This window comes from Podarcis raffonei, chromosome 16, assembly GCF_027172205.1.
Source record: "Podarcis raffonei isolate rPodRaf1 chromosome 16, rPodRaf1.pri, whole genome shotgun sequence".
Lineage (NCBI taxonomy): Eukaryota > Metazoa > Chordata > Lepidosauria > Squamata > Lacertidae > Podarcis > Podarcis raffonei.
Genome location: NC_070617.1, coordinates 26121317 through 26146730, shown reverse-complemented (window position 1 = coordinate 26146730; position 25414 = coordinate 26121317). Strand labels below are relative to the sequence as shown.

Sequence of the window (25414 nt, the reverse complement as noted above, 5' to 3'; positions counted from 1 at the left end):
AAAGCCGAGCAAAGCGCTCGCACGCCACCAAGCGGCGAAAAAGTTAACAAACTCCTCCGTGGCTCCTTCACTCTCGGAGGGAACCAATCGCATTTAAACTTGAAAAAAGGCGGGCGAAAGAGGAAGTGCATGAGCGCTGATTGGTCTGCTGACGGCTGAACTCCGAGGGAGGGAACTTTGAAAGGTAATGACGGTTAGTACGCTAATAGTGCGGGGGGGGGGAAGAGGAGGAGTGACCAATGGGAATGTGATTTTTTCCCTTCCCTATTAAGCCCGCCTCTTCTGAACTATTATTGGTTGATATGAACAGAAGCGCCCCTTGTATCGGGCGGTTGATGCAGAATACAGAGTTTAACTGCTGAGAGAAACCAACGAAGAATCTCCCGGATTCGCCTAGCGATGTTGTCACTCTTCCTTTTCCTATCTCTGTGGTGTTAAGGGCTTCCGCCATAGAGATTACAAGGGCTAGAGCGAAGCCACTCACGAAGCCCATACATAGCCAATGGGGGCTCTCAACTGGTGCCGGAAGTTCGGGCCTTTTGCCACTCTATGAACCCACTCTCGCCGGAAGTCCAACAATAGCTGGGTTTTCGCTGTAGAGATGGTGAGGTTTAAGAACAGGTGAGGCTCTTTTCTTTCCTTTTTTAAAAAACTCTTATCGCTTTTCTGAGGCGGCTAATGGTCGATTCACTTTTGTGGTTAGCTGCTCCCTGCCTTGCCTGCTTTATTAGTTATTTGAAACCTGCTTTAAAAAAAAATTCTTCGCCTAAAAAGGCTCCCAAAGTGGTTTACAAATGTCCGTCCTAATAATAATAATAATAATAATAATAATAATATATAGCTAACAACAGTAAAATGATACAACATTCTAAAATCAGTTCATTATAAAATCAGTTCAAATCAGATTAATGGCAACCATTGGGCTAGAGTTCTGTGAGGATTGCCAAAGGAGGGAGTCAGGCTGTGCCCTGGCTAAAGGCCTGGTGGAACAGCTCTGTCTTGCAGGCCCTGCGGAAAGATGTCAAGTCCCGCAGGGCCCTAGTCTCTTGTGACAGAGCGTTCCACCAGATTGGAGCCACAGCCGAAAAAGCCCTGGCTCTAGTTGAGGCCAGCCCAACCTCTCTGTGGCCCAGCACCTCCAAGATGTTTTTCTTTGAAGACCGTAAGGTCCTCTGTGGGACATACCAGGAGAGGCGGTCCCGTAATAAACATTACAGGCACGGAGGGGGAAAGGGATGGGGAGGAGGAGGAGGGAAAGCAAGCTCAGTCACATTTTCGTGGTTACAGAATTCCAGCAATGACCAGCTGGAATGAAATGACTTTGAGGAGAAGGATCCCCCAAGGTTGCTGGTGTTTTAGCAGAACTACAGTGGTACCTCGGGTTACAGACGCTTCAGGTTACAGACTCCGCTAACCCAGAAATATTACCTCGGGTTAAGAACTTTGCTTCAGGGTGAGAACAGAAATCATGCTCCGGCGGCGCGGCAGCAGCAGGAGGCGGCCCCATTAGCTAAAATGGTGCTTCAGGTTAAGAACAGTTTCAGGTTAAGAACGGACCTCCAGAACGAATTAAGTACTTAACCCGAGGTACCACTGTAATTGAGAGGCCCTTAATCCCCATCTCTTCCTCTCATGTAAGCCTGACTGGAATGGCTGCTGCAGGTGATAGCTGGGGAAGGAGCCTGACAGAGTGAATGTTTCATGGGCCCTTTGTAGCTCAGCAACCTCGTCACCTTTTGCTCTGCCATAACGCCCATTTCTCTCCATCTCTGCAGATACTTCGTTTGCGAGATCATCTCCGAGGACCCTCATTGTCTGCAGCTTATCGAGGAGCGCACGGTTCACAACGCAGTGAAAAATGCTGTTGCACGAATTCACGGAGACTTTGGACTAGCCTGCTGCTCCATCGCTTTTTCAGGTGTGGCTTCTGGAGCTTTCTTTGCAGCCCAGTGTGTCAACTTCCCCTGTTTAAGGAAATCTGTGCAGTTTGGGTTCCTCTACAATCTCCCTTTAGCTCTCTGTCTGTCCTGTGCTTTGGAAGATACACAAATTTTTATTCTATTGAGAACTATTGACCATTCTAGTAATTTCAGACCTGCTAGCACACCAGCCACATATTATGGTCCCCCAAATACCTGGCAATTCTCCTGTTTCTGGAGTCCCAGGAAGGCTGCAGATTCAGGATATATTTAGCGTTTTGGGACTGTTTATGCATACCTGGTGTCAGAGGTGTGTTGGTGTCTTAAGTGCTAACTTGGCTCCATGATTTTGTATAGCAGTCTTAAGATATGAATTACAAAAAATCAGGGGGCTCTTTGTAGAAAATCTGTATAGGGGGAGCCTGATAACAGTTGTAATTTGTCAGGTAGGCATGGATGAGGCAGGGGCAGAATATCCCTGAGCAGAAACTACTCTGAAGCTGAACAGGCTACAACACAAGTTGAAAATATCAGTTGCACTTGAACATCACACTTGCTCTTGAGATTTAAGTTTGGTGAACATTAAAAAAAAATCCTCTGAGACAATCAAAAAGCAGTTTTTCCTATGACTTCATTCTTTGCAGGTGCCAAAAGTTAGGTGTTTGAGGTTTATTTTATTCTCACAAGCTGGGTTGTTGGGCTGCTTATAGATATTGGGTGGCTTTAGACCAGTCACTGAGTTTCATGTCTGAGACTGGGATTTAAATATGATTAGTCACTGCACAGATAGGCTGCTTCCATATCTTTGCCATCGTATTTTCGAACTTGCTGCTAAAAGCAGCTAAGGAAACATGGGTTTCTTTTTGGGGTGGGGGTACAATTACATTTTGCTCCTGTCCTGTTGAAAGCCTGTGCTAAACTTTGAAGGGTCTTTTCTCTGTTTTGTTCCAGTAAAGTACCTCAATGCTTACACAGGAGTTGTTCTGTTGTGTTGCCGGAAGGACTTTTATCGGCTACTTGGTTCATCTCTTCCCTTCATCAGTCACTTGGAGAACAAGAATCAGTGTTATCCCTGTTCCTTTAACACGCTATATGTTGGAGGTGAGCTCAGCTCTTTAGGATTCTTGTTTTTCAGCAGTTTAATTTGCTCAGTGGTCTCCTCTTGTGTGCTGAAGTCTCTTAAATGGGGACGCCTGGATTTTTTATTTCTGTGGTAATTATTTGCTGAAAGTGAACAATGTCAGGGCCATTCAGTCTTATCTAATATTCAGTATACTGAGCACCAACAATATCACAAATGTAATGATGACAGCAGATGTTTGTTCAAAGCAGCTTATAATAACTAAATAGCAAAAAATATTTTTGGGTCATTCCAAAGCAGGTGATTCATTTTTTTTACTTTGTGCCTCAAATTTTCTTAATATTTTCTACACTTGTTAAATGATCAAAACTGAGTTTAAATTTAAAATTTTATTTTTTTAACTCATCCCATTTATTGAGTTATGAGGGTTTCAGATTTCAAAAAATTGACAATTTTGGCCTTACACAAAAACCTTAAAAGCTCAGCCCAGAATTGAGATACTTCAAAACTAAAAATACTGATCTCTTCAGAACTTTATGGGCCTTAATATATGTCACATGATGGGCTTACTTTAAAAATGTAAGTTAAATTTTTAAAAGTGATTTTTAAAAGTGATTTTTAAAAGTGATTTAAAAAAATACAATTAAATTTCCCCCCCAAAATGTATTTATTTAATATTTCTAAGAGCTACCTATAAAATTTCATATTGGGATCTAAATGGGATCACAGTACCAAAAAATATTTTGTACATACATGTCTGCCTTATTGGGTTATATTTAGGATAAATTGGTCTTCTTGGAGTAAAATATAACAGAATAAACAAGACTATCAGTTACTTCAGGCATTTCCTTAGAAAGTTATTCACTTAACATGTATCTGAAAAGCTAGCCAAGCTTTTCTTTTTAAAATGTGTTCCAAAGCAGAGTGATAGAATTAACGCTTAGAAAGAATTCTTGTTTGTGATGGCCACCAACCTAAATGACTTTTTAAAAAGGGGATTGGACAAAGTCATGGGGGAGAGGACTATGCTCTGTCTCCAAAGTCGAAGGCAACGGTGCTTCTGAATACTGTTTGCTGGTTTCCTACAGGTATCTGTGTGGCTGCTTTGAGATCAGGATGCTGGACTAGATGGGCCATTGGCCTGATTCATCAGGGCTCTTATGTTCTTACCCATTAGTTCACTCCTCCTCTGGGTTTCCTGCTAGAGTAGAGGTTATCAACCTCTTGGGGTCAATGGTTCCCTTGACCAATTGCATTCTTTCTGCAGCACCCCTGTGGGGCTCAGGAGCCCAGCTATGTCACCCCTTGCCTGCAGAGCTGGCAGCCTCTCACCCTTTTTCACCCTTGTGGTGTTCCGTCCTCCAGGTAGCCACTGTTGCCGCCCCTGGACTCTGAACTCCAAACCCTGATGCCCACTGCCCCACAAGGGCCTGGGAAGAGGATGCCCCCAGCCTTAGTGGCCCAATGGAGACTGGCCAAAGGTGAATGTGAGGCCAGCACCTTACCTTGAGAGACAGCAGTGGCAGCTGCTGGGCCTGCATGGGCACTTCAGCACCGGGCACTCAGCTCCCAGGCAGGCCTTGCACACAGTAAGCACGAAAAAGGCTAGTGCAACACCTGCCTGCCTGGCCTCCCACTTGTCTGTCCATTCCCAACAGCAAGGGCTAGTGGACTAGCTGGCTGGGCTCCCTGGAGTGCTTGCTTGCTTATTCTGAGGCCACCTCAGCTCTTGCCAACCAGCACCCCCTGGCCACTGCAGAGGCACCATTTGGGGAGCTGCTGCAACTAACAGCCATGTAAGCCTTTGGGAGGCAGAGACATGAGAGGGCATCAGAAGAGGGAGGGAAGGAAAGAGGCACCCCTGACTATCCCTCAAGGCACCCCAGGGTACCATGGCACACTAGTTGAAATCTACTGCACTAGAGAATTTCAAGAGGATTGCTGTAGGACAGGCATGTCCAAAGTCCGTTTCAAGGGCCTAATCCAGCCCGCCGGATTCCTGGGGGAAAATCCTTAAAAAAACCTCAACAACTTTGGTTGGCCCTCACGGCCCTTCACTTCATCAAATCTGGCCCTCTTTGAAATAATAATAATAATAATAAATTTATTATTTATACCCCGCCCACCTGGCTGGGTTTCCCCAGCCACTCTGGGCGGCTTCCAATCAAGTGTTAAAAACAATACAGCATTAAATATTAAAAATTTCCCTAAACAGGGCTGCCTTCAGATGTCCTTTAAAGATAAAATAGCTGCTTATTTCCTTCACATCTGAAGGGAGGGCGTTCCACAGGGCGGGCGCCACTACCAAGAAGGCTCTGTCTGGTTCCCTGTAACCTCACTTCTCACAATGAGGGAACTGCCAGAAGGCCCTCAGCGCTGGGTCTCAGTGTCTGGGCTGAATGATGGAGGTGGAGACGCTCCTTCAGGTATACAGTTTGGACACCACTGCTTTAGCATGTAAGCACAGTTGCCTTTGTTTCCGGCGTTGTTGATGCATATGCTCACCTTTTCCTCCATCAGCTACAATACGGAGGTGTCAGAAATTCCTAATCCAGTACAACAAGGACCAGCTGCTCCTGCTGCTACGCAATTACTCCAATGAAGGTAACAAACTGCTTGGCTTGCAACGTTAAAATGGAGAAAGGGTAGACTAGAGCCTAGAGCTCTAGCTGCTAGAGCCTCTGTGAGAAGAAACATTAAAACAATTAATTGTTGAGCTTGAGGCAGAGTGGAATGTGGAGGCTGCTTCTCTCCTAGTGGGTTCAGGTGGGGCACTGCCTCCCCCTCTGAACAGGTTGTGGGGTCTACTGAGTTTCCATTGATCTGGTTGTGGTGGGTAGCATGCTGCCGCCACGTGAGTATTTACCTGGTGAAGGGCTGTCTGTTATAGTTTTGTGGGAGCATTAAATAACAACAGCAGGGTTGTGGGCCAAGCCACAGCTATAAAGGGACATCTAGAAGCCTTACAGTGCACTCTAGATTATTTCTCAGGCAGGTGGGGCATTCAGCACCAATTGCAACCCTTGCCAGGGCTGGTTGCATTTGGGAGCTCAAGTGCAAGTCTTGCTTTTGGCAGGGACTTTTGTAGCCTGCTGCTTCGAATTCAAGAAAAGACTGCAAATGAAGAATCGGCAGCATACACAGTGTGCCCTTAATTCTCCTTTTGAATCATATGATAGCTGGTGGCTGATTAGCACAGGGAGACTAGCCATTTTTCTCAAAAGTGACCCATGTAGGGTGAGGCCATAACCAGTTCTGCACCCATACCTACTGGATAGGGTAGCAGTGCAGATTGCTTCCAGGCAATCTGTTTTTAAAAAAAGTTTCTAGCCTTTACAGCTGGTAGGCTGCCCAGAATCCTTTGCAACAGTAGAAGAGGGCTAACGCAAAGGTAGAAAAGCACCACCCTAGACTGCCTTGTATATCACAATGTCCTTTGAGTTTAACTTTTCTTTTTTTTACACAGCAGACAGACAAGCCATCCAGAAGTCGATGCAGAGCTGTGCACTTGTGGGAGAGCAGCAGTTTCAGAGTCACGATGAAGACAGCGATGTTAGCACAGAGATGGCCTGAACAAAGCAGTAGTCTGTGGACTCTTGTAGGACAAGGCCATTTATATGAGGGATTCTTGCTGGCAAGGATCAATATTTCTCTCCCCCAGTTCTTTTTAAAGCAGTTAATGTATATGGTAATAAAATAGATAAAAGCAAATAGTTATGTCCATGTACTGTCACCTGGTTTGCAGCCTGTTCATAGTGAAGGCTTGTGCTATGATGCTACTGCTAGTATCCACAGAACTATACATCTGTATCTGTCCCCCTGCTGAGCTTAATACTTTCTTGGGAGAGCAGCCCACCTGTTGCTTGCACGCAGAGCGTGTTGTAAGTTTGATAACTCCCTGATCTCTTAAAATGGAATGTCTTACTATCACAAGCTAGCTGAAACAGAGCAGTCAGACATTCCATTTTCATCCAGTTCTTCCTCTAAAGCAGTCCTTCCCAACCTGGTGCCCCAGAGAGGTTTTGGACTCCCATCAGCCAGCAGTTGTAGTCCAACATTTCTCAGGCTGGGGAAGGCTGCTCTAAATCCTTGAAGGCCACAATTGTGGTGGGCTACACATGCCCCCCCCCCCCGGTGAATCTTGGCACAAACCCCTTGGCACTGGGAAGAGCTAACTGACTGCATGGTTTGACGGGTAGAGACCATATTGGCACTGAGAATGATGAGGCACAATTTGCCAAACAACCAAGAATAACACAACTGCAATGGGGAGGAAGAGGCATCAAGTGCCTGCCACCTACTGAAAATATGTTTGGTGGTAACAGCTTGGCCTTCTCCAGTGAAACAATTGCTGTGTCAATAGAACCTGCAGCCAAGCGGGAAGGAAATTATCCTCTGCTTTGTTGTTTTTAGTCTTGGCCAGGCTTTGTGCTAATGTGGTGCCCCTTCCATGTTTTGGAGGAGAGTGCTATTGATTGCTACTGGCCATGATAGAGGCTATATGCTCTGACTTCACAGCTAGAGGCAACAATGCTGCTGAATACTAGGTGCTGGAAGCCACAGGAGGAGAGTGCTCTTGTGCTTGGGTCTTGCTTGCTGGTTTCTCATAGGCATCTGGTTGGCCACAGCGAGAACAGGATATTGGATTAGATTGGCCACTGGCCTGATACAGGATCTTATGTTCTTATGACTACCTATGACTCACTAGATGAGAGCTGTAGTCCAAAGCATTTGCATGGTTCCAGGTTGGCAAAGCCTGCTTTAGGCTTTTGTCCAAAGTACAAAAATTGTAAAGGCTCAGCTGCTAAAGCCACATTAAGTCTAAGCTAATTCCGCCAAAATAAAAACTGGCACCAAGGTCAGCTTTTGTACATTACAGCTTTTATAGGACCCTCAGATACTAAAACTGTCTTTGGTGTCTTCCCTTAAATAAACGGGAAGCCAGGTTTGGTTGGAAGACATTTGTTTCCTGGTCACAGAAATGAACCTAAATGAAAAGGGCTTGATGCAGAAGAGTCTGTTAAAAAGAGAGTAAGGTACAGCTCAGGGAAACACCTTGTGCATATGGTTTATTGCAACTAATTTCACCCTTGCTGGTATGGTACACTGAAGTTCATTGTATTCAACGGAACTGACACTTTTATTTTTAGTAGTAATTAGTTTCAGATCAAGCCACAAGCAGTGCAGAATGAGACCACTTCTCAAAACAAAGTAGGGGCTGGAAGAGTGAGGAGAGAAAAAGAATGGAAGGCTAAAATGTACATTATACAAACCCAAACTGAATCCCAGAACCAAGCAAACGGAAGACCACGACCTCCAGATCCTTAGGGGTTTGACCTGCATGTGCATACAAGCTACCTGTTCTGCGCAAAGGGGGGCATTCTAATTTCTCTCCAAGTAACCTTAGCACCATTAACACCCAAGAGCAGCAGAAAGGGCATTACTCTCTCTTGCCTAGCTGAATACAATTGGCCTCCAGAACCCATCAGATTACTCAGGAAAGCCTTCCCAAAGTACCTTTCCCCAGCTTTTGCCCTTTGGGGAAAAGATTAAAAATAGCAGGTATAAGTTGAATTATTTCCTCCTCCACTACCCCCCCCCCAATTCTTTATAAGCAGCGCTAATCAAAACGACACAACAATCAGTGTATGCTCTATAGCCAGGTTCCTTTAGTTACCAATTTGCCAGGAGCAGATGTTATCACCCAGCCCACTGCAGTCAGTAGACTCCTTTTCACACAGGCCGGAAGCATCAGGAGCTCCCTGCCTGCCTCAAGTGACAAGCAAGTGTGCCACCCTGACCACACGTATTATTCCCAGGTCAAAGGAGTTATACTTGGCACAGCCCTGGCACTTTGGCTTCTGCGATGCAATACTTTGTTTTGGTATTAACTGGACAAGTAATCCTTTTTAATTCCTATGCACCTTCCCAAGTCCCAGAAACAGACTTATTCTGCTCAAACTTAAATACTTTTTTTTCTATAGCAGCAAAAACACAAAAGCAAACAAAAGAGAACCAGGTGAAGAAATCTGTCTGTTAGTATGATCACTTGGTATGAACCACTGAAGTGCTGAACAGCAACTTTTGCTTCTGCTTCTTTTTCTTGCCTCTTTTTTCCTCTGTAAAAGAAACAACAGCCTGAGTCACCAGAAGCAACATGTTCCATATCAGAGATGCTAAACTAATGACTTACTCCAAAGAAGTAATTTCCTTTTATATATGCACACACACCCTGCAATAAGGGATCATCCTGCAACTACAGGAGCCCATTTAGGCCTTTGACTTGTTGCTGGACTGCAGCTCCCATCAGCCACAGCAGCCTGCATGGCCCAGGATGATGGAAAATATATAGTCCAGCAACCTCTGCAGGGCCACAGGTTCACTGTCCCTGGGCTAAATAAAAACTCATCCCTGGAAATATAGAACCAGGGCAGTCTTCCTGTGGGAAGGTGTCCACTGGCAAGCTCTTTCATTCTCAAGTCCCCTAGCCTTTGGATCAAAAACTTTCGGCTTCACATTCACGCCTTCGGAACATGGATGCCTGGCTGGTCACTGGCCAGAGCAAGGGTGGGGACATAATCAGTGGCAGTGGGTCCCATGACGAACCCTGCACATCTCAGAGAATCAAGCTGGCCCAGTAAACTCCCACAGCATCAGAGCAAAGATGACTGTGAGACTGTATAAGCATTGTTCAACATATCTAGCTAGGTTTGCCCTGCATTGTACTCCAATATTACGTACGACTATCAGAAGCACCTGAATTGGAGATGGCCATGACAGGCATCACCCAAGAGGGACATTGCAAATGTACCATAGACAAGGGGTTGTGCAAGTCTCCCCCTACATCAGTGTTAAGGGGCTGCACAACTGAGCACCCCCACCCACACTACTAGGCTATTTCCCATCTCTTTCCTTACCCAAGAGATGGTCAGAAGTGGACGGCTTGTCCAGTTTCAGGAAGGCTGCCTCGATAGCTTGGCTGAAGGAGTTCTGGAAACTAGGCACAGGTACACGGTCCGAGTTATCGCTCTCCCCATCACTGTCTCCTGGAGCGGGAGGAGCCAGGGTGGAGTTTTCCTCTGAAATAAAAGCGGCTGTTTTTAAATCACTGGGGAGTCTGAACAGGCCTCTGTCATAAGTGCTCTGAGGCACCACTGAAAAGAAACACACATAGACACCTCTGATATCCTTCCATTGTAAGACAAAGGCTTTTATAAATTGAGACAGGCCTTTGGCTTGGCTGACTTTATTTATGGATCCTTTTAACTTGCTCTAATGTAGTCACTATTTGGTGTTTCATTGCTAGCGACTTTATTTTTTATTTTAAAATGTGACAAACATCTTTAACCATTTTATCATAATTTTTTATGATTGGTGTTAACCATCTTGGGTGCCATATATAGAAAGGTTGGCTATAAATTGAGATAAACTCTACAAAGGTGCTGCCTCTTGGAGACACTAAGCTAAGAAGAATCACTTTGCTTACCTTTCTTCTTTGGCTGAAAACTATTCCATGTTTCTGGTTTAGCTTTTCCAGCCCTCAGCATCTACCAAAAACAAGTACAAGAGTCAGATCAGCCGCACGCTACCAATCTGTGACTAAAGGTGGCTTGAGATCAATGGAGAGCATTTCAACAGGACAGCTAAAGCTACTTTAAAGGTGAACGTCAGGAGCTGGAGTAAGGAATAGGTCAGGAATAAAGTACCTGATATCAGTGAAGTTAACTCATTATTCAAAGAAACAAGAACAGCTCTGTCCTAGTGGTCACAGCTGGTGTCGCCCACCACTCTGCATCCAACCAGCCCATGACAGTTATTGATAGCAAACACCTTTTCGTGGTTTACTCAGAAGTGATAAAGCAGTGTGGACAATTTTGTAGTTCTGGGTTCAGGCTTCATTTATGCTTGAATCACAAGCAGATTCCTTAAACAATTCTCGTAATGAAGAACTGATTGGGTACAGCGGAAAGTCCTGCACAAAGCACACACCTGGGCAAAGGAGGGGAGGGTAGATTCCTCCTCCAGATTTCCAACAAAGAGTGAAGGGCTGCCAAGACTGCCTGCGGGAGACAGTGGAGTATACATGGACTCTGCAAGGAGAAAAATAACACATTTACTATACAAACTAAGAGTTGTGTTATTAAGGAGGCATGATAGCAGGTATAGGCTTTCATGCACCTGTGCATCCTTTCTCAGGCACTGGTCTTCCAAGTCTCATTAGTTTCATGTTTGATGCTATTTTAAATTCAGGAACACCTTCCTTCCAGTAGCTGCTATTCAGGTGTTCCCCTGTCTTTTGTCTGCATTACCCCACCCATGGATAATTCTGCTAAGGAAGTGGAAGTAAACCTTTAGAGAGTGATCACAGTGGCTGGGTACCCAGGTCTCTTTCAGCTGCTCACCTGATTGAGAAATGGGACTTGAACCAACAGGAGAGAGCAGAGCATCACTCTGGTTCTCAGTGCCTGCATACTCTCCTGAGCATGCGCTGAAGGCAGGGAACTGCTGCAAGTTCTCTAAAGCAATATGAACTTCTGGATCTAGACAGAAAACCAAAAGTTTTATCTCTGTGACAAAAGTTATTCACTCCTATGCCAATGATTCAGATCAATTCAAGTGACATCTACTCCCTCATGCATCTTCTTCCTTTTCAGAGGGGTGTTAAAGCCATATTGCCATTGAGAAATTCATTAGCTTCAATGCTTAAAATATGGCATTCCCACCACCTGCCATTTCTACATACTCACTGGCCTGTTTCAAATTATACCACCACCACCCCGGTCACAAAAGGCCAACGTGAGTCACAACCGCCCCCCTCTCCTCCCACTTACTAAGGTGCTTCCATCTACACCAATCGTCAGACCAAGCAGTTCTTTATAGATGAGGAGGGCAAGGTTACCACTTACATCTGCCTTGCTTCTTGTTCTCCTCCATCTCAATCCTGCGCTCCCGACGTCGCTCATCACGAGCTTTCTTCTGTCTCAGACGCTTCCTTTTCTCAATGTCATCTAAGAGCCATTGGGAGAGTTCCCGGGTGAGACAGACTGCTCAGAACAGCAAAGAAAAAGCACCTTCTCTGTCCCCCTTTGGTAGTAGTCACCAGTGGCACCTCCTTTAGAAGCCCAACAATGATGGGGTTTCAGTTTCCATTTTCTGTTGCAGGATTAGACTTCACAGTTTTCCAATATTTGTTTCCAAACCCAAGCACACCCACATCCATTACATGCCCCCCTCTCTTCTCAGCACTGAGCCTTAAATCAGGGTGGCTAACATGGTGCCCTCTAGATACTGTTGGACGGCAACCCCCATCATTCCTGACAACTGGCCAAGCTGGCATGGGATTGATGGGATTTGGGAGTCCAACAACAACATTGGGAGGACACCATACCGGCTACTCCCATTTTAAGTTACGTGGAAAGCAACTCTTCAGCTACAACTGGGAATTGCAACAGAAAAACAGAACTTCCCAATGCTCACCTGAGAACATCTGCAGTGTTTCCTTCGAAATGATAGGAGGCTTCAAAGCTAGTTCACAGATACTGAACTCACAGGTGAGTGGCAAATGACACAGGTAACGATGACGCTGCCGCACGTCCTGCAGGTGGGGTTGGGGGTTTAGAAAGAAGAGAGCTGGTTGTGCAACCTTCAAACACACCTCCCTGCCTGGGCATATGACAACGCATAACAGAAATGTTGATTTTTTTGGCGAATTTACTTAGAAATAGCTCAAAAAATGAAGATTTTTGGGGGAGATTTTGAAAGAAAAACTAAACTTTTGTGTCTGGATTTTCACTTTTTGAAATATGGTAACCCTACCCCATACCCATTCCCTGAAGTCATGTTTTATAAAGAGAATGCTGGTCAATGTAAATAAAAAATGCCTTATTTTTACCAAATAAAGCCAAGCCAGTGCCAGTTATGAGTATTTCCAAGTGTGAGAAACACTCAAGTGCACCTAAACCCGCCTCCCAGCACACTGCCAGAAAATCATTCCAGGACATAATAAATTCTTGCAAAGGCAAAATCTATGAAGGTACCTATACCTCAGACAATAGCTCAGCCACAGTCAAAATACACACTCAGGGCAATCCTGGGTGTCGTTACCTCCGTCATGGAGTGGCCAGATATCTCCACCACAGTGGCTGTGATCTTCTCTGGGCTCTTCTCCAGGCTGCCATACTCGTGCACAAGACAGCGGACATTCACTGGGTGAAGGTACAGGCACTGCCCGTCCTCAGCTACAGCATTGGAAGAGAAGTTGAAGGACAGTTATGGAAAGCAGGGGAAACAGGACAACGCGCCCTACTCTCTTGACCCACTTACGAGACACAGCAGCCCCAAGTCTACACAGTGCTCCTCTGCATGCACCTGGGGCTGCTGCACATAGGTTTTTAATTGCCAAATGCCACTTAAGCAGCATATAAATTGTATGGAAGTGAGAGCTGGACCATAAAGAAGGCTGATCGCCGAAGAATTGATGCTTTTGAATTTTGGTGCTGGAGGAGACTCTTGAGAGTCCCATGGACTGCAAGAAGATCAAACGCATCCATTCTTAAGGAAATCACCCCTGAGTGCTCACTGGAAGGACAGATCATGAAGCTGAGGCTCCAGTACTTTGGCCACCTCATGAGAAGAGAAGACTCCCTGGAGAAGACAGTGATGCTGGGAAAGATGGAGGGCACGAGGAGAAGGGGGCGACAGAGGACGAGATGGTTGGATAGTGTTTTCGAGGTTACCAGCATGAGTCTGACCAAACTGCGGGAGGTAGTGGAGGACAGAGGTGCCTGGCGTGCTCTGGTCCATGGGGTCACGAAGAGTCGGACACGACTAAACGACTAAACAACAACAACAAAGAGGAATAATCCAGTAGGGTATTTGATTCTGCCTTGAATAGCCACCTCACTCCAGTTCCAAAACGTCAATTGCAAACCACCTTCGAGACTCTAGCAGGGACTGCTGTTCAATAGTGTTTCGCTTAATTATGGCATCCCCGGAAATGCAGTGGGTCATTAAGCCTTTATTTGCACTTCTGAGAGTCCATATTGATGTTTCGCTTTTCCCTCTCCCAGCATCACTACCACTGCCTCCAAAACTAGAACATACCAGATTCTCCTTATTTCTGAGAGTAGAGTACCAAAGAATCTCCTGTTTTCTTCAGGGAAGTAGCTCTCAATCCATCCTTGGGAACCAATAACCTAAGAGCCCCCTTAGTGTGTAGCACCCACCCACACCCAGGTAGCAGAAAACAGGGAGGGCATCGCTCCACAGGGCACTGAGAACCCCTCATTTTTTGTTCTGCTATGTGCCTCTGCCTCAACCAAAGCTCTTAAGGCCATGAAGTAATGAAAGGTCACCGGGCCTTTTCCCCGCCCCCAAAAGGCTGGCTTCCCTTGAAGAAAGTTATTGTTGGTGAAGCATGTCACACAGTGATCTTCTGAAGCCTTACATCAGGCGTGGGGTACCTCAGGCCTGGGGTCCTAATGCAGCCCCCCAAGCTTCTCTGTTTGGCCCCTCAGGACCCTCCCCTAGGCCAGGCCTCTCTCCTCTGTACCCTCTCTGAGCAGATTTGCCTAGCTGGAATGGATCCTTGAATTATGATAGTATCTCTTGCTCATTTGGATGAAAGGTAGAGACACATTGTGTGTCCACTGCACAAACATGTAGCCATATCCATCACTCTATGTACTTTTTGCCTTTGGCCCTGTCCACCACTGACATGCTGCCCCCCCAGAAGGCTCCCCACGAGGAAATGCAGACCTTGAACTGCGAAAGGCTTCCCTACCCTTGCCTTGACATTGTTGAGCTAACCTTGATAGAAGTAGTAGAAAGGGGTGGTGCTTGGGTGCCCACTGCTGAATGCTGTTTCAGGTTTCTCGCAGGCAGGTTCAGGCAGACTGGCTCCTTCCATCTCACTTGTGCCCGGTAGGTCCCTGCCAGATTCCTCGGCACCATCCACTCCCACTGCCTCTTCCACCTCAAAAGGGGGCAGGACAGCAGCCGCAGAATCTACAGGAGGTGGCTCCAGGATTTCTTCTTCAAAAGCAGAGAGATACTCCAGAATAGGCTGTTAAGAATAGAGAGTTGTTGATATCCATCTTTCTCAACCCATTCAAGCAAGCAAGTTATCTCTGCCATCTCTTTCCTGAAGTCACCCTGAAGTGTTTAGCTTAATGGTCTCTGGGGCACAAGGACTGAAGCTAGGTTCACCCCATTCTAATGACCTTAAAATAGTTATTGAATAGAGTGAGATAACAATATTTCAAAAGCACTCAAGCTCTCACCTTCCTCTCCTGGGTCGCTACTACTACTGCTGCTGCTTCTTTGTCAGATGACTCTGTCACAATGAGAGCCTCCACAGCTGCCGTGGTTCCTGCAACATCACTCTCTCTGTTTTTGTCGGACATCAAGTTTCCCTCTCGATCCTAAAAGCCAAGCCAAACATTGTTAATTTCAGCATCACATCAACAGCCTGATGCTCTCCAGATGTTTCGGACTGCTCCTCTTGATGTTTAACCATCACTTACGCCCTTCCAGAGAACAAGAAACAGGCACTGGTGACAGTGGCAACAAACTACCTGGGTTCTGTGTGACTTAAGGTCAAACCCATCTTGCAAGGTTATTGTGAAGATGAAAGAGAAAACTGGAAGCATCATGTAAACTGGAAAAAAACCCTTAAAAACCATTATTCCTAAATAAATAAAGACAAGCCTACCCAGATACTTAGAAATGCTGATGTGGTTTTTAATCTCTTTTAGTATATTAACTTCTTGCATGTTTTAATGTATTGCACATTTCCCCTGATTTTATGGCATGACCTTTTTGTAAACTGCTTTGAGGGTTTTTACAATCAAGTGGTGTATAAATTTTTACAAAATAAATATTCCTATTTGCTCAAGCTACAACTTCAGCAGTATTTGTGCTTGTCAACACCCCGCCCCCTCAAAAAAAACCCACCCTTTGGCCACCTGCCAAAATAGGGAAATACACAATAAAAATGCTCAGAGTCACTCACATTGAACAGGTGCCATGAGCAACTAGTAAAACCCACGGATTTCCCTACATCACATTACTCAAAACCCGGCGATGCCTCACCTTCAGCTCCTGAATGGCAGCCTCAATGAAACATGCTTCAGGTGTGTGCTTGTCCTCCTCATACTGGCGCAAGAGTGCCACCTTCTCTTCCAGGATAACCTCCTGCAGCACCTGAGCCTTGGAGGCCAGAAGCAGCTTGGAGTACTGTCCATGTTGCTCATCTGGACAAAGACATGCCAAGTTAATGGTACACTGAGATGAACGTAGCCATCCAGTTGGAAGACATCCTACAAGTTAACACTCTTGTGATCTGCTTGCTGTCTTTATAGCCACAGTCTGCATTTATGCCAGAGGTGCAGCAATGCTTTCCCAGCTGTTTAGGGGCTCTAGAGGCCTTCCCTAGCAACCACAGGGGTTGCTCCCCTCCATTAAATTAGGCTTGAAAGAAGCCTTCACTTGCAGCCTATATACTAGGCTGAAGTGAGTGCTTGGCTGCTTGGGATGTGTGGTGCCCGTGACAGTCTCTCTGGATTGCAAGGACTGTCAGCACTCCCTGCTTTACCACCTGAAACCTTTTGTTCATTCTCTATCTGCTATTAGGGTCCAACGGACCCCTTTGAAGTCCCAGGTGGAAAGATATAGCTCCACTGATTTTTTAAGTCCCAGCTGGAAAGATATAGCTCCACTCCAAGACTGATTTTTGTGCTGCTCCTATTCATTTCAAGGCAGCTCAAGCCAGAAAACTTTGTACTAGATTATGCCCCAGATACTGCACAAATGGCAGCAAGGTCTACCCAACTTCCCTCTTTGCCGCTCACCTCCTAGATGAATAGGCTGTTCCACATTCACCAGCTTTGACTTGGGCTGCGGTATCAAGACACCTTTCCCCCGTCGCATCAGTTGCATGGTAATTGTGTCGCCAATTGCATACTGACGCGTTTCCAAAGCAACAACGCTGCAAAAACAAAAGGGAAGTGATGAGCGATAGGTGACTTGTGAGCCAATAAAAAATAATGCATCGCTCAGAGAACCTCTTTTACCTTTTCAGGTCCTTCTTGTGAATCGAGCCATAACAGATGGGGCACTTACTCCAAGTCTTCTCACTCAAAGAGAGATAATGCAGGATGCATGCCCAGCAGAAGATGTGCCCACAGCGAGTGATCTTGGCAGCAGTAGGCGGGTATAAGCATATTGGGCAAGAGGGGACTTCATGGCTGCAAATCCGCTGGGAAAGTGCAACAGAGTACCATTTACTATGCTATCATTTCACTCTAAAATATGACCTTAATAGACTGGAGAACTGAGCCCAAACTCAAGTGGTAAGTGGCCAACCTGTCTAAGTTTGTGTAATAAAGCTTTCAAGGCAAGTGCATTGCTACTTACCACTTGTTCCACAAAGTCCCAGTTGACCAAGGTGTCTGGGTCAGTGAAATGAACTGTGTAGTCCTGGTCATCACACACCACAAACTGGCAGCTGGAAAGCAAACACAGAAAAAACAGAAAATATTGAATACTTATCTGATGCTAAGCTATCTGAAAAGAATCCAGAAATACAGGTATTCAGGATCACAATTATGTAAGACTAGTGATGTCAAATTCTCAAGAATAATCTTTTGGGGAATATTCTCGAGAATATTCTTGATTAATGAAAATATTGAAGAATTTTCGTTTAAAATAGGAGAATATTCATTTTAATGCATTGAAAGTGATATAATTAGTTAATATACATGTTTATTCATGGGTAAACTTGTTCAGATGGCAACCAAAAACTGTACAGATACTTTTATTCAATGGGGCAATGCAGTCAATTCACATTCTTTGATTTTTTGCACCAAACCTGAAATTGAAAATTCAACCTGAATGACTCTCGTTAATCACTAAGCCTGCTACTAACCATAGCAACAATTCTAATTATGTTGTGTATGTATAATAGATTTTTAAAAATCATTATTCATTACTTACACTGACAATATCAAGCTTGACTTATTATTTACTAAAAAAATTTAATGTGGCTTGTAAAACTGGTTCTTACATTAGAATTTACAGTTTGTGGAGAATATTCGCCGGAGAATTTTCTAGCAGAGAATATTCTCACCTCACGTCACTACATAGGACAACATAAAAAATAATAGCAGGATCACATTAGAACAGGAGTGGGTAGCCTATGGCCCTACAGATGTTTGACTCCCATCTCCCATCATCCCCAGGAATCATGGCCAATGGTCAGAAATGGTGGCAATTGTAGCCTGGCAACATCTGAAGGACAACAGGTTAGTCACCCCTGCCTTATTACAGTATTACTAGTATGTGGATCAACTTCATGCAGGAAGCCAATCCAACACTTACATATTTAATAAAGAATAACATGGTACCAAAGAAGAAATATTGAAAATGCCTTCATTTCCTTCAATTGTTACCTTTCAAGGCTTACTCTGAACTCACTCTTGGAATTACTACTACAAAAGGCTTCTAAAGTGTCTATAGAAACCAGAGCATAAAATTTAAAAGTGCACAATGAATCATTCCTAGGTCTTTCTGCCCACAAAACCTTCCAAGTTGAGACTGCTACATAAAGTCTCATTAAACTGGGAAAACAGCACAACAATATAATCACAGAAGTTTCACCAAAATCATAGCAATGTAAGAAAATGAATACATTTTCCATTTTTCTTTGCCTTGATTTTTGCTGGCCTCATTCTCCCTTGGGCATATGAAAGGCAACAACAACCTTGTGTTGACCTCCCACTCACTTGGCCTGTAGGAAAAGCTCCTTGCTGAAAGGCTTGTTCTCCCATCTGTTCCTCTTGACCCAACTGCCACGGCCATTCCCAACGTAGCTTGCTTGGCCGCGAGGTTCAAAGGTGAAGTTCAGCAAGTGGTTCAGGCTAATTTTCTTGGGTCCAGAGAACTGGGCAGGGCTGAACTCTGCCCGCTGGGCCTCTGCTACCTGAAAAGACAATGAGTCACTTAGAATACACCAATAAAACAGTTTTCAAAAGCTGTGCCACATAAACATGGTTTTTTGCACTGGTGTGTAGTGTAGGCAACACATGTACAAAGAGCATTTACTATAAAAGACTGCTGCACTGTAAGATTTAGTACACAAATAGGATTAACACCTTCAGTGGTTTGGAGGCTCAATTCAGACAGCAATTCAATTCAGACAGTCAGACAGTTTCAAACAACTCTTATTCCACAAGTATCAACACACAGGAAAAATAATTTTACATCAAATTTGATAAATTACAAGCCAAACATCTGAGATCATTACTTCCCACTCAATTGCTAACTTACTTGTAAGGCCTATGATGAGCACATTTTACAGCATGAAATACCAATTGGTATTAGTAACAACTGGCATTTCAAATAAACAGATTACACTGTCTGTCAGATAAATTTTAGCTGCGGAAGAGGCCAGGTCAGATATGGAGACACAAATGTAGATCTTTCAACAGTTTCATCCATTCCTGACATATCTTTCTGCTAGTTGTACAAGCAAAACTTAACACACTACAGACTCATCAAAACAAAACACTATTTGTGGTACTTTAGGCATGTCATGTCCCATTGTGGCTGCATAAAAGAAGGGTTTTGATGTTTTCAAAAATGGAATTTCACCTGAGCTATAGCACTAGGGATAAGAACAAGGGTGGACATCCCGTGACCTTGCATATGCTGCTGGACTACAATTCCCATCACCCCTGATCACTGGCTATGCCAACTGAAGTACAACATCTAAAGGGCCAGATGTTAGCCACCCCTGGATAAGGGGCAGTAATTGAAGATAAGCTTCCTAACAGGTAAAGGAAAGAACTTATTGCACAACACTTTCTAGTTGCTGTTCTAGCTTCCTCCACAGCTGTTGGCACCAATTTAGATTTGAAGATGAGGTAAAAATCACTATACAGGATCCTTTCCCATTTTTCAGAACACAGCAAAAGAGCACAAGCACATTCTACACAAGATATGTAGCATCACCATGCAATCATCCCGTCCCAAGAAATATGGCTGGTCCGGCGAGACAGATTCTCACCTCATCTCGTCTTCCACCATTAGAAGAAGAGCTAAAAGGTTTGCTGCCACTGCCATGCCCACCCCTCTGAGGGGGCGTCTTATTAAAAGCTTTGCTTTTCTGTGAAGAGGAGCGACGGGATTGGCTGGCGAAGTTATCATTTTTGGGATACGAAGTTTCTCGTTTACGATTATAACGCTGTTTGGATCCACTTGCGTTTTTTCCATCTAGAAAAAGAGATAAAGCAGTGGCTTTTTAAGAAAGCAATCCATGTTCAGAGTCTCAGGGCTGGAAAATGGAATCTTGACTACAACTAAGCTAATCACCTTCAAGTAACCCCTACTGCAACATGCAGCATATACCATGTTAAAGCAACAAAAAATCAGTAGGATAACCCAGGAGAAGCTTTATCAAGAAGGAGAACACCACATGCAACCCGAAAATTCACAGAAGCAACAAAATACATGTTTAGTTATTGCAAGGATGCATCCACATTGTTTTATGGGCTTTGTTACTACTCATCCCCAGAAAAAGCTACTTGAATATTTGTCTATTTTAACAGTGCTATTCTACACACGTCCACTGAAAAGTCCCATTGAATTCAGTGGGGTTTACTACCAATTAACTTGGTAAAAGACTGCAGTCTCAGTGGTTTGTATTATTGTTTTAAATTATGCCAAGAGAAAACTGCTAGCGAACATATAGTTGGCATTAGACCATGTGATTGAGCCTGTCTATAGTAAATAGTTCTGTTTGTAAACAGTTATATAGGAGCAACATTTTGTCTTTTTAAATGTGAATTGTTTATTTGTATGCTGAAGCTTTCTCCCCTTCAAGAGCAGCCAGTTGAACATATAGTGGGCATTTGTTGAACAAATCATATCTCTTGCATATATTGCAGTATCATGTTAAAAACTTGTTCCAGGAAGATAAACCTTTGCCTCTATTGCCACTAGTTCTGTAGTGACTCATGCAGAATAATCCGAAAGAAGAAATTACAGCTAGGGCAAAGGATAGTGCTTGCCCACATGGCTAATACTATAAAAATAGGGCAAAAAGTCTGATATCCTCACGCTCCTACCTGTGCCCAGAGCATTTTAGTCAGTCATATTTTCAGCTAGAGTTACAGATAGGTAGCCGTGTTGGTCTGCCATAGTCAAAACAAAAATTTTTTTTCCTTCCAGTAGCACCTTAAAGACCAACTAAGTTAGTTCTTGGTATGAGCTTTCGTGTGCATGCACACTTCTTCAGATACTTCTTCAGATACTTCTTCAGGTATCTGAAGAAGTGTGCATGCACACGAAAGCTCATACCTAGAACTAACTTAGTTGGTCTTTAAGGTGCTACTGGAAGGAAATGTTTTTTTTTTTATTTTCAGCTAGTCACACAACTTCAGCAAATACAGCTTACGTCAGGGGTAGCTAATGTGATGCTGTCCAGATGTTATGGACTAAAGCTTGCATCAGATCCAGGCAGCATGGCTAATGGTCAGGGAAGATGGTAATTTTAGCTTACAACACCTGGAGAGTACCATGCTGGCTACCACAGTATGCACATATGGAACTTCAGTATTGCTGTTATCTACATATAGATATTTTTCAGCATGCAGAGGCACTACCATGCCATTTTATTTTGTTATATTGCTTGTTATTTGATGGAGTGCTGGCCATTATGAATGAGATTTTAGGTAGCACTCTATTAATTGGCTGAATATGCACATTATGCTAAATTATGGTTAGTTTCCTGTGATGTAAACAAACTGAAGGAACCTCAGCAGTACACTGGGTTTTTAGACTCCTTTCTGTGCAGCTAGGAGAAAAAAGGTTGAAAGCTTTTGCACTGGGTTAACCACAGCAGTCATACTTTCTGCAACAATAAACTGCACTTACATTAACTATGGTTTAGGTTCAACAAGCCAACTTCAAACTGCAGCTTGTTTAAACCAACTATAGTGAAGATTAACTACAGTTCTGAGTCCAGACAGCACAGCAACCTGTATTCAATAGGAAACAGAAAAAAACCTTCCATACTTTCTCCTGGCTGTGCAGAGAGGAGTGGGCAGCGTAAAAACTTAAAGCTTACTGCAACTCATCTTTCTTTTTTCTTATTATTTCAACTAGGCAATGGAGATACACCCAATAAACATATCTTAGACTAATAATCAAGACTTTTACCAACATCCAGCTGTTGTGATATCTTAATTATTTCCAGACCACTGACAAGTGAGACTCAGGGGTCTATATATATGAGGGATGGGGAACCTCTGGAGCTCCCAGACATTTGGCTATGCTGATTTATGCTAATAGGACTTGGAATCCAACAAATGTCAAAAGTTGCCTCTAAGTCTACAATAATAATGGACAATCATAGTTTGCTAATTACAACCTTAAGACTCAAATAGCTAAACAGCTAACTACAAGTAGGGAGGGAGTAATTAGATTCCTTTACAAGCAATACAGGTGACTTCTGCAGCTTGAATCACGTATGGAAGAAGGGTGTTTTTCATGAAAGACATTTGGTAACTGCCAGCCAAGTAAAAGGTCACAATAATAGTGCAACTGCTTGTTACACTGACCTTACCAGTATTTGAGGATTACGTACTCAGAATCAGCCACTTGCACAACTAGCTATGTAGATTAGAATATAATCAGTGCCGGGACACATGGTCTGTGAAAGTCAGAAGTAGCACTTGCTCCACCCAAACCTTCTATCTCCACACTACATTCTTTAGCAGCAGCAACCAACCATTAATTCAGTGTATCATCAGTCCAAACACAGCACTGCTTCCAATTTTGGCTATAAATACAGTGTAAGCAAGAACCCAGAAGTCATAACAAATACCCTTTGGACTTCGAAGACCATATTCCTGCAGAGAGGGAACTAATGGAAAACGCAGAATACGATGAGAGACACAGGCAGGAGCCAAAGAGCAGCTGCAGATGAATTAAAAGAATCCTTGGATGCATTCAGCTTTAGATTAGCATCTTGACCACATAATCTAAACCTAAGATTGAGAACATAAGAAAAGCCCTGTAGGATCAGGCCAATGAACCATGTTGTCCAACATCCTATTCTCTAATAGCCATCCAGATGCTCCAAAGGGAAACCCCCAAGAAGATTGGAACACAAGAGCACTCTTCCCTCCTGCAATTCCCAGTAACTGGTATTCAGAGAAATACTGCCTCTTACAAATGGAGGTTGAGCACAGCCACTATGGCTAGTAGCCACTAATAGCTTTCTCCTCCATGAATTTATCTATACCTCTTCTAATGCCATCCAAGTTTGTGGCCATCACTACCCCCCTATGGAAGTGAATTCCAGAGTTTAACTATGGGCTACACGTACAAGTACTTTCTTCTGTCTGTCCTGAATACCTGGCATTTTATCTGTCCTGAACTTATGTTTATGGCTGCAGTCCTATATACACCAAGACAGAGAAAATCTGCAAGATGTTGTGGAACTTAAAATAATTCATACCTCCCCAAAAAGCCACTTTCAGGGCATGAAGCACCTGTGAGGTTTGGTCACACACCAGGAACACTGAAAGAAGAGGACTTTCTACCAGCCCCTCCACCTTCTTGTGGCAGAAAGTTCCTATAGGGTGCTTAAGAGCAAGACTTGTGTGCTACCCTGTATTTTAACGATGGCTTGCATTATAGCCCACCTTTTCCTCCAAGAAGCTAAAGATAACACACATGGGCTCTCTTCCTCCAATACCCGGAACAACCCGGCTAGCTTGTTCAGGTTGTGCCTGGTCCCAGGGTCACCCAGCGAGCTTCCTGACCCGAGTGGGGATTCGAACCCTGGTCTGCCAGGTCCTAGCCTGGCACTCTAACCACCGCACCACCGGCTCTCCCTGGCACCTAGCGCACACACAAACTGGAAGCCTGCCCAACTAACTCCCTTACCGCCTTTGGGCTTGGACTCTCCCCCGGCCGGGCCGGCCGAGTTAGAGCGGGGCTGCTGCCCTTTGCCTGCCGACGCCGAGGAAGAGGAGCCGGCGCCGAGGCCGGAGCCGCAGGGGTTGCTCTTGTCCATCACGTCGTGGGCCGGAGCTGTTGTTGCTGCGACGGGCGCGCTCTGGAGCATTCACGGGCGCCGCAGAGGCGCTCTTGCGGATACTGCGAAGGAGGAGGCGGCGGCTGGGGCCGAGGCCCAGGCTCATGGCCCGGCGGCGGGGTCGGCGCAGCGCAGTCGTCTCGGCCACCTTCATGGCGACATTTTCCTCACGGCTTCGCCCTGAAGAGGGAAACGGAGACAGGTAGGCCTCAAGAGCCGAGTCAGAGGCGGAGGGGGAGGCGGGGGAGCCGGCCGGGCCTGCGGGGCTCCGCGGACGGAGCGGCGGCCGAGAGAGAGGAGGCGGCGAGGAGGGACGGAGCCCCGCGAGGCCCGGCCCGGCCTTGGCTCGAGGGCGTCGGGAAGGCCGCAGTGTCGCCGCCCAAGGGAAGCCCCCCGGGCCGCCTCAGCCTCTCTCTCTCTCCGCACGACCGTTGCCGCCGCTGCCCTGTAATGGCGACGAATCGCCGACCACAGTGACGGCCAAGGGCCCGGATGAGGCTGTTTGGGAGAGGTGGGAGGGGCCAGCCTCGGTCCGTCGCAAGGCACGCTGGGCTTTGTCGTTTCTCCCTCTATTGACGGAACAGAATCGGAACACGGGGAAACTACAGCTCCCGGCATGCTCTCTTCGTCCCTGCGTCGGGCTTCGCCTTTTATTGAGAAGACCAAGGAGGACAAAAATAAAAGCAAGGCTTTTGGTTTGCAGCTGGACCTTGCCGCATCGCCTCATGGGATTTGTAGTAGCGACTGGACTTAACTGTCAGGGGTCCTGCACCTTTACCTTTAATGTCTCTTGGTGGCAAAACCGCGATAGGATACCCAGCACAATAGTCTTGTGGAGTCTTGAAAAGTAACAAATTTACAGTATTGTGGCATAACCTTTCGTGGACTGTTAAGACAGCTCATCAGATACATGAACTGTTATATTGAATTACAGGTAGATATTTAAAAGCATTTAAAAGCATTTATAAACTGCTATAAATCTGATACATATGGTGTTTTATGGATGACAGTGAAGCCGTCTCCCTCTTACAAACAGAATTATCAGTGAGCGCTAGCCCATAAACGCTTGTGCCACAGTAGATTTGTTAGTCTTTAATACGCCACAGAACTCTTCTGTTCTTGCAGTACAGGGAGAGTTGTCTTAGATTGCATTGCGGTCCTTATGATCGTCATGCACAAACTTTCATTTCACCCCGCAGTTGTGCTGAAGAGTCCTCCATGATGTGGTATAGCTAGGTACCACATTAAACTGTGTCTCATCATGAGAAGTTGGTAAGACGATCACGATGCATTTGCATCATCCGAAGTGGG

General features: G+C 44.9%; 2 protein-coding genes across 3 annotated transcripts; one reads left to right on the top strand and one right to left on the bottom strand.

The window, feature by feature from the left end:
- Positions 1-218: 218 nt before the first annotated feature.
- Positions 219-6711, top strand: POP5 (POP5 homolog, ribonuclease P/MRP subunit). 2 transcript variants are annotated; one of them, XM_053370248.1, is made up of 5 exons: positions 219-621; positions 1776-1918; positions 2871-3020; positions 5521-5604; positions 6470-6711. In XM_053370248.1, exons 1-5 carry the CDS (start codon positions 602-604, stop codon positions 6571-6573), a joined length of 501 nt encoding a protein of 166 aa, XP_053226223.1. In that variant the 5' UTR covers positions 219-601; the 3' UTR covers positions 6574-6711. The 2 variants fall into 2 exon arrangements, with proteins under 2 accessions (XP_053226223.1, XP_053226222.1); XM_053370247.1 differs by having other exon boundaries at positions 221-621; positions 6467-6711.
- Positions 6712-8043: 1332 nt separating this feature from the next.
- RNF10 (ring finger protein 10) lies at positions 8044-24345 on the bottom strand. The gene is made up of 17 exons (XM_053370245.1): positions 23953-24345; positions 20066-20271; positions 18783-18979; positions 17416-17506; positions 17073-17257; positions 16851-16987; positions 16093-16253; positions 15282-15422; positions 14809-15064; positions 13105-13238; positions 12478-12595; positions 11907-12008; positions 11403-11540; positions 10990-11090; positions 10487-10547; positions 9918-10079; positions 8044-9119 (listed from the first exon to the last, which is right to left on the bottom strand). The coding sequence occupies exons 1-17, from the start codon at positions 24131-24133 to the stop codon at positions 9046-9048; spliced, it is 2445 nt and encodes an 814-aa protein (XP_053226220.1). The 5' UTR covers positions 24134-24345; the 3' UTR covers positions 8044-9045.
- Between the last annotated feature and the right edge of the window lie 1069 nt (positions 24346-25414).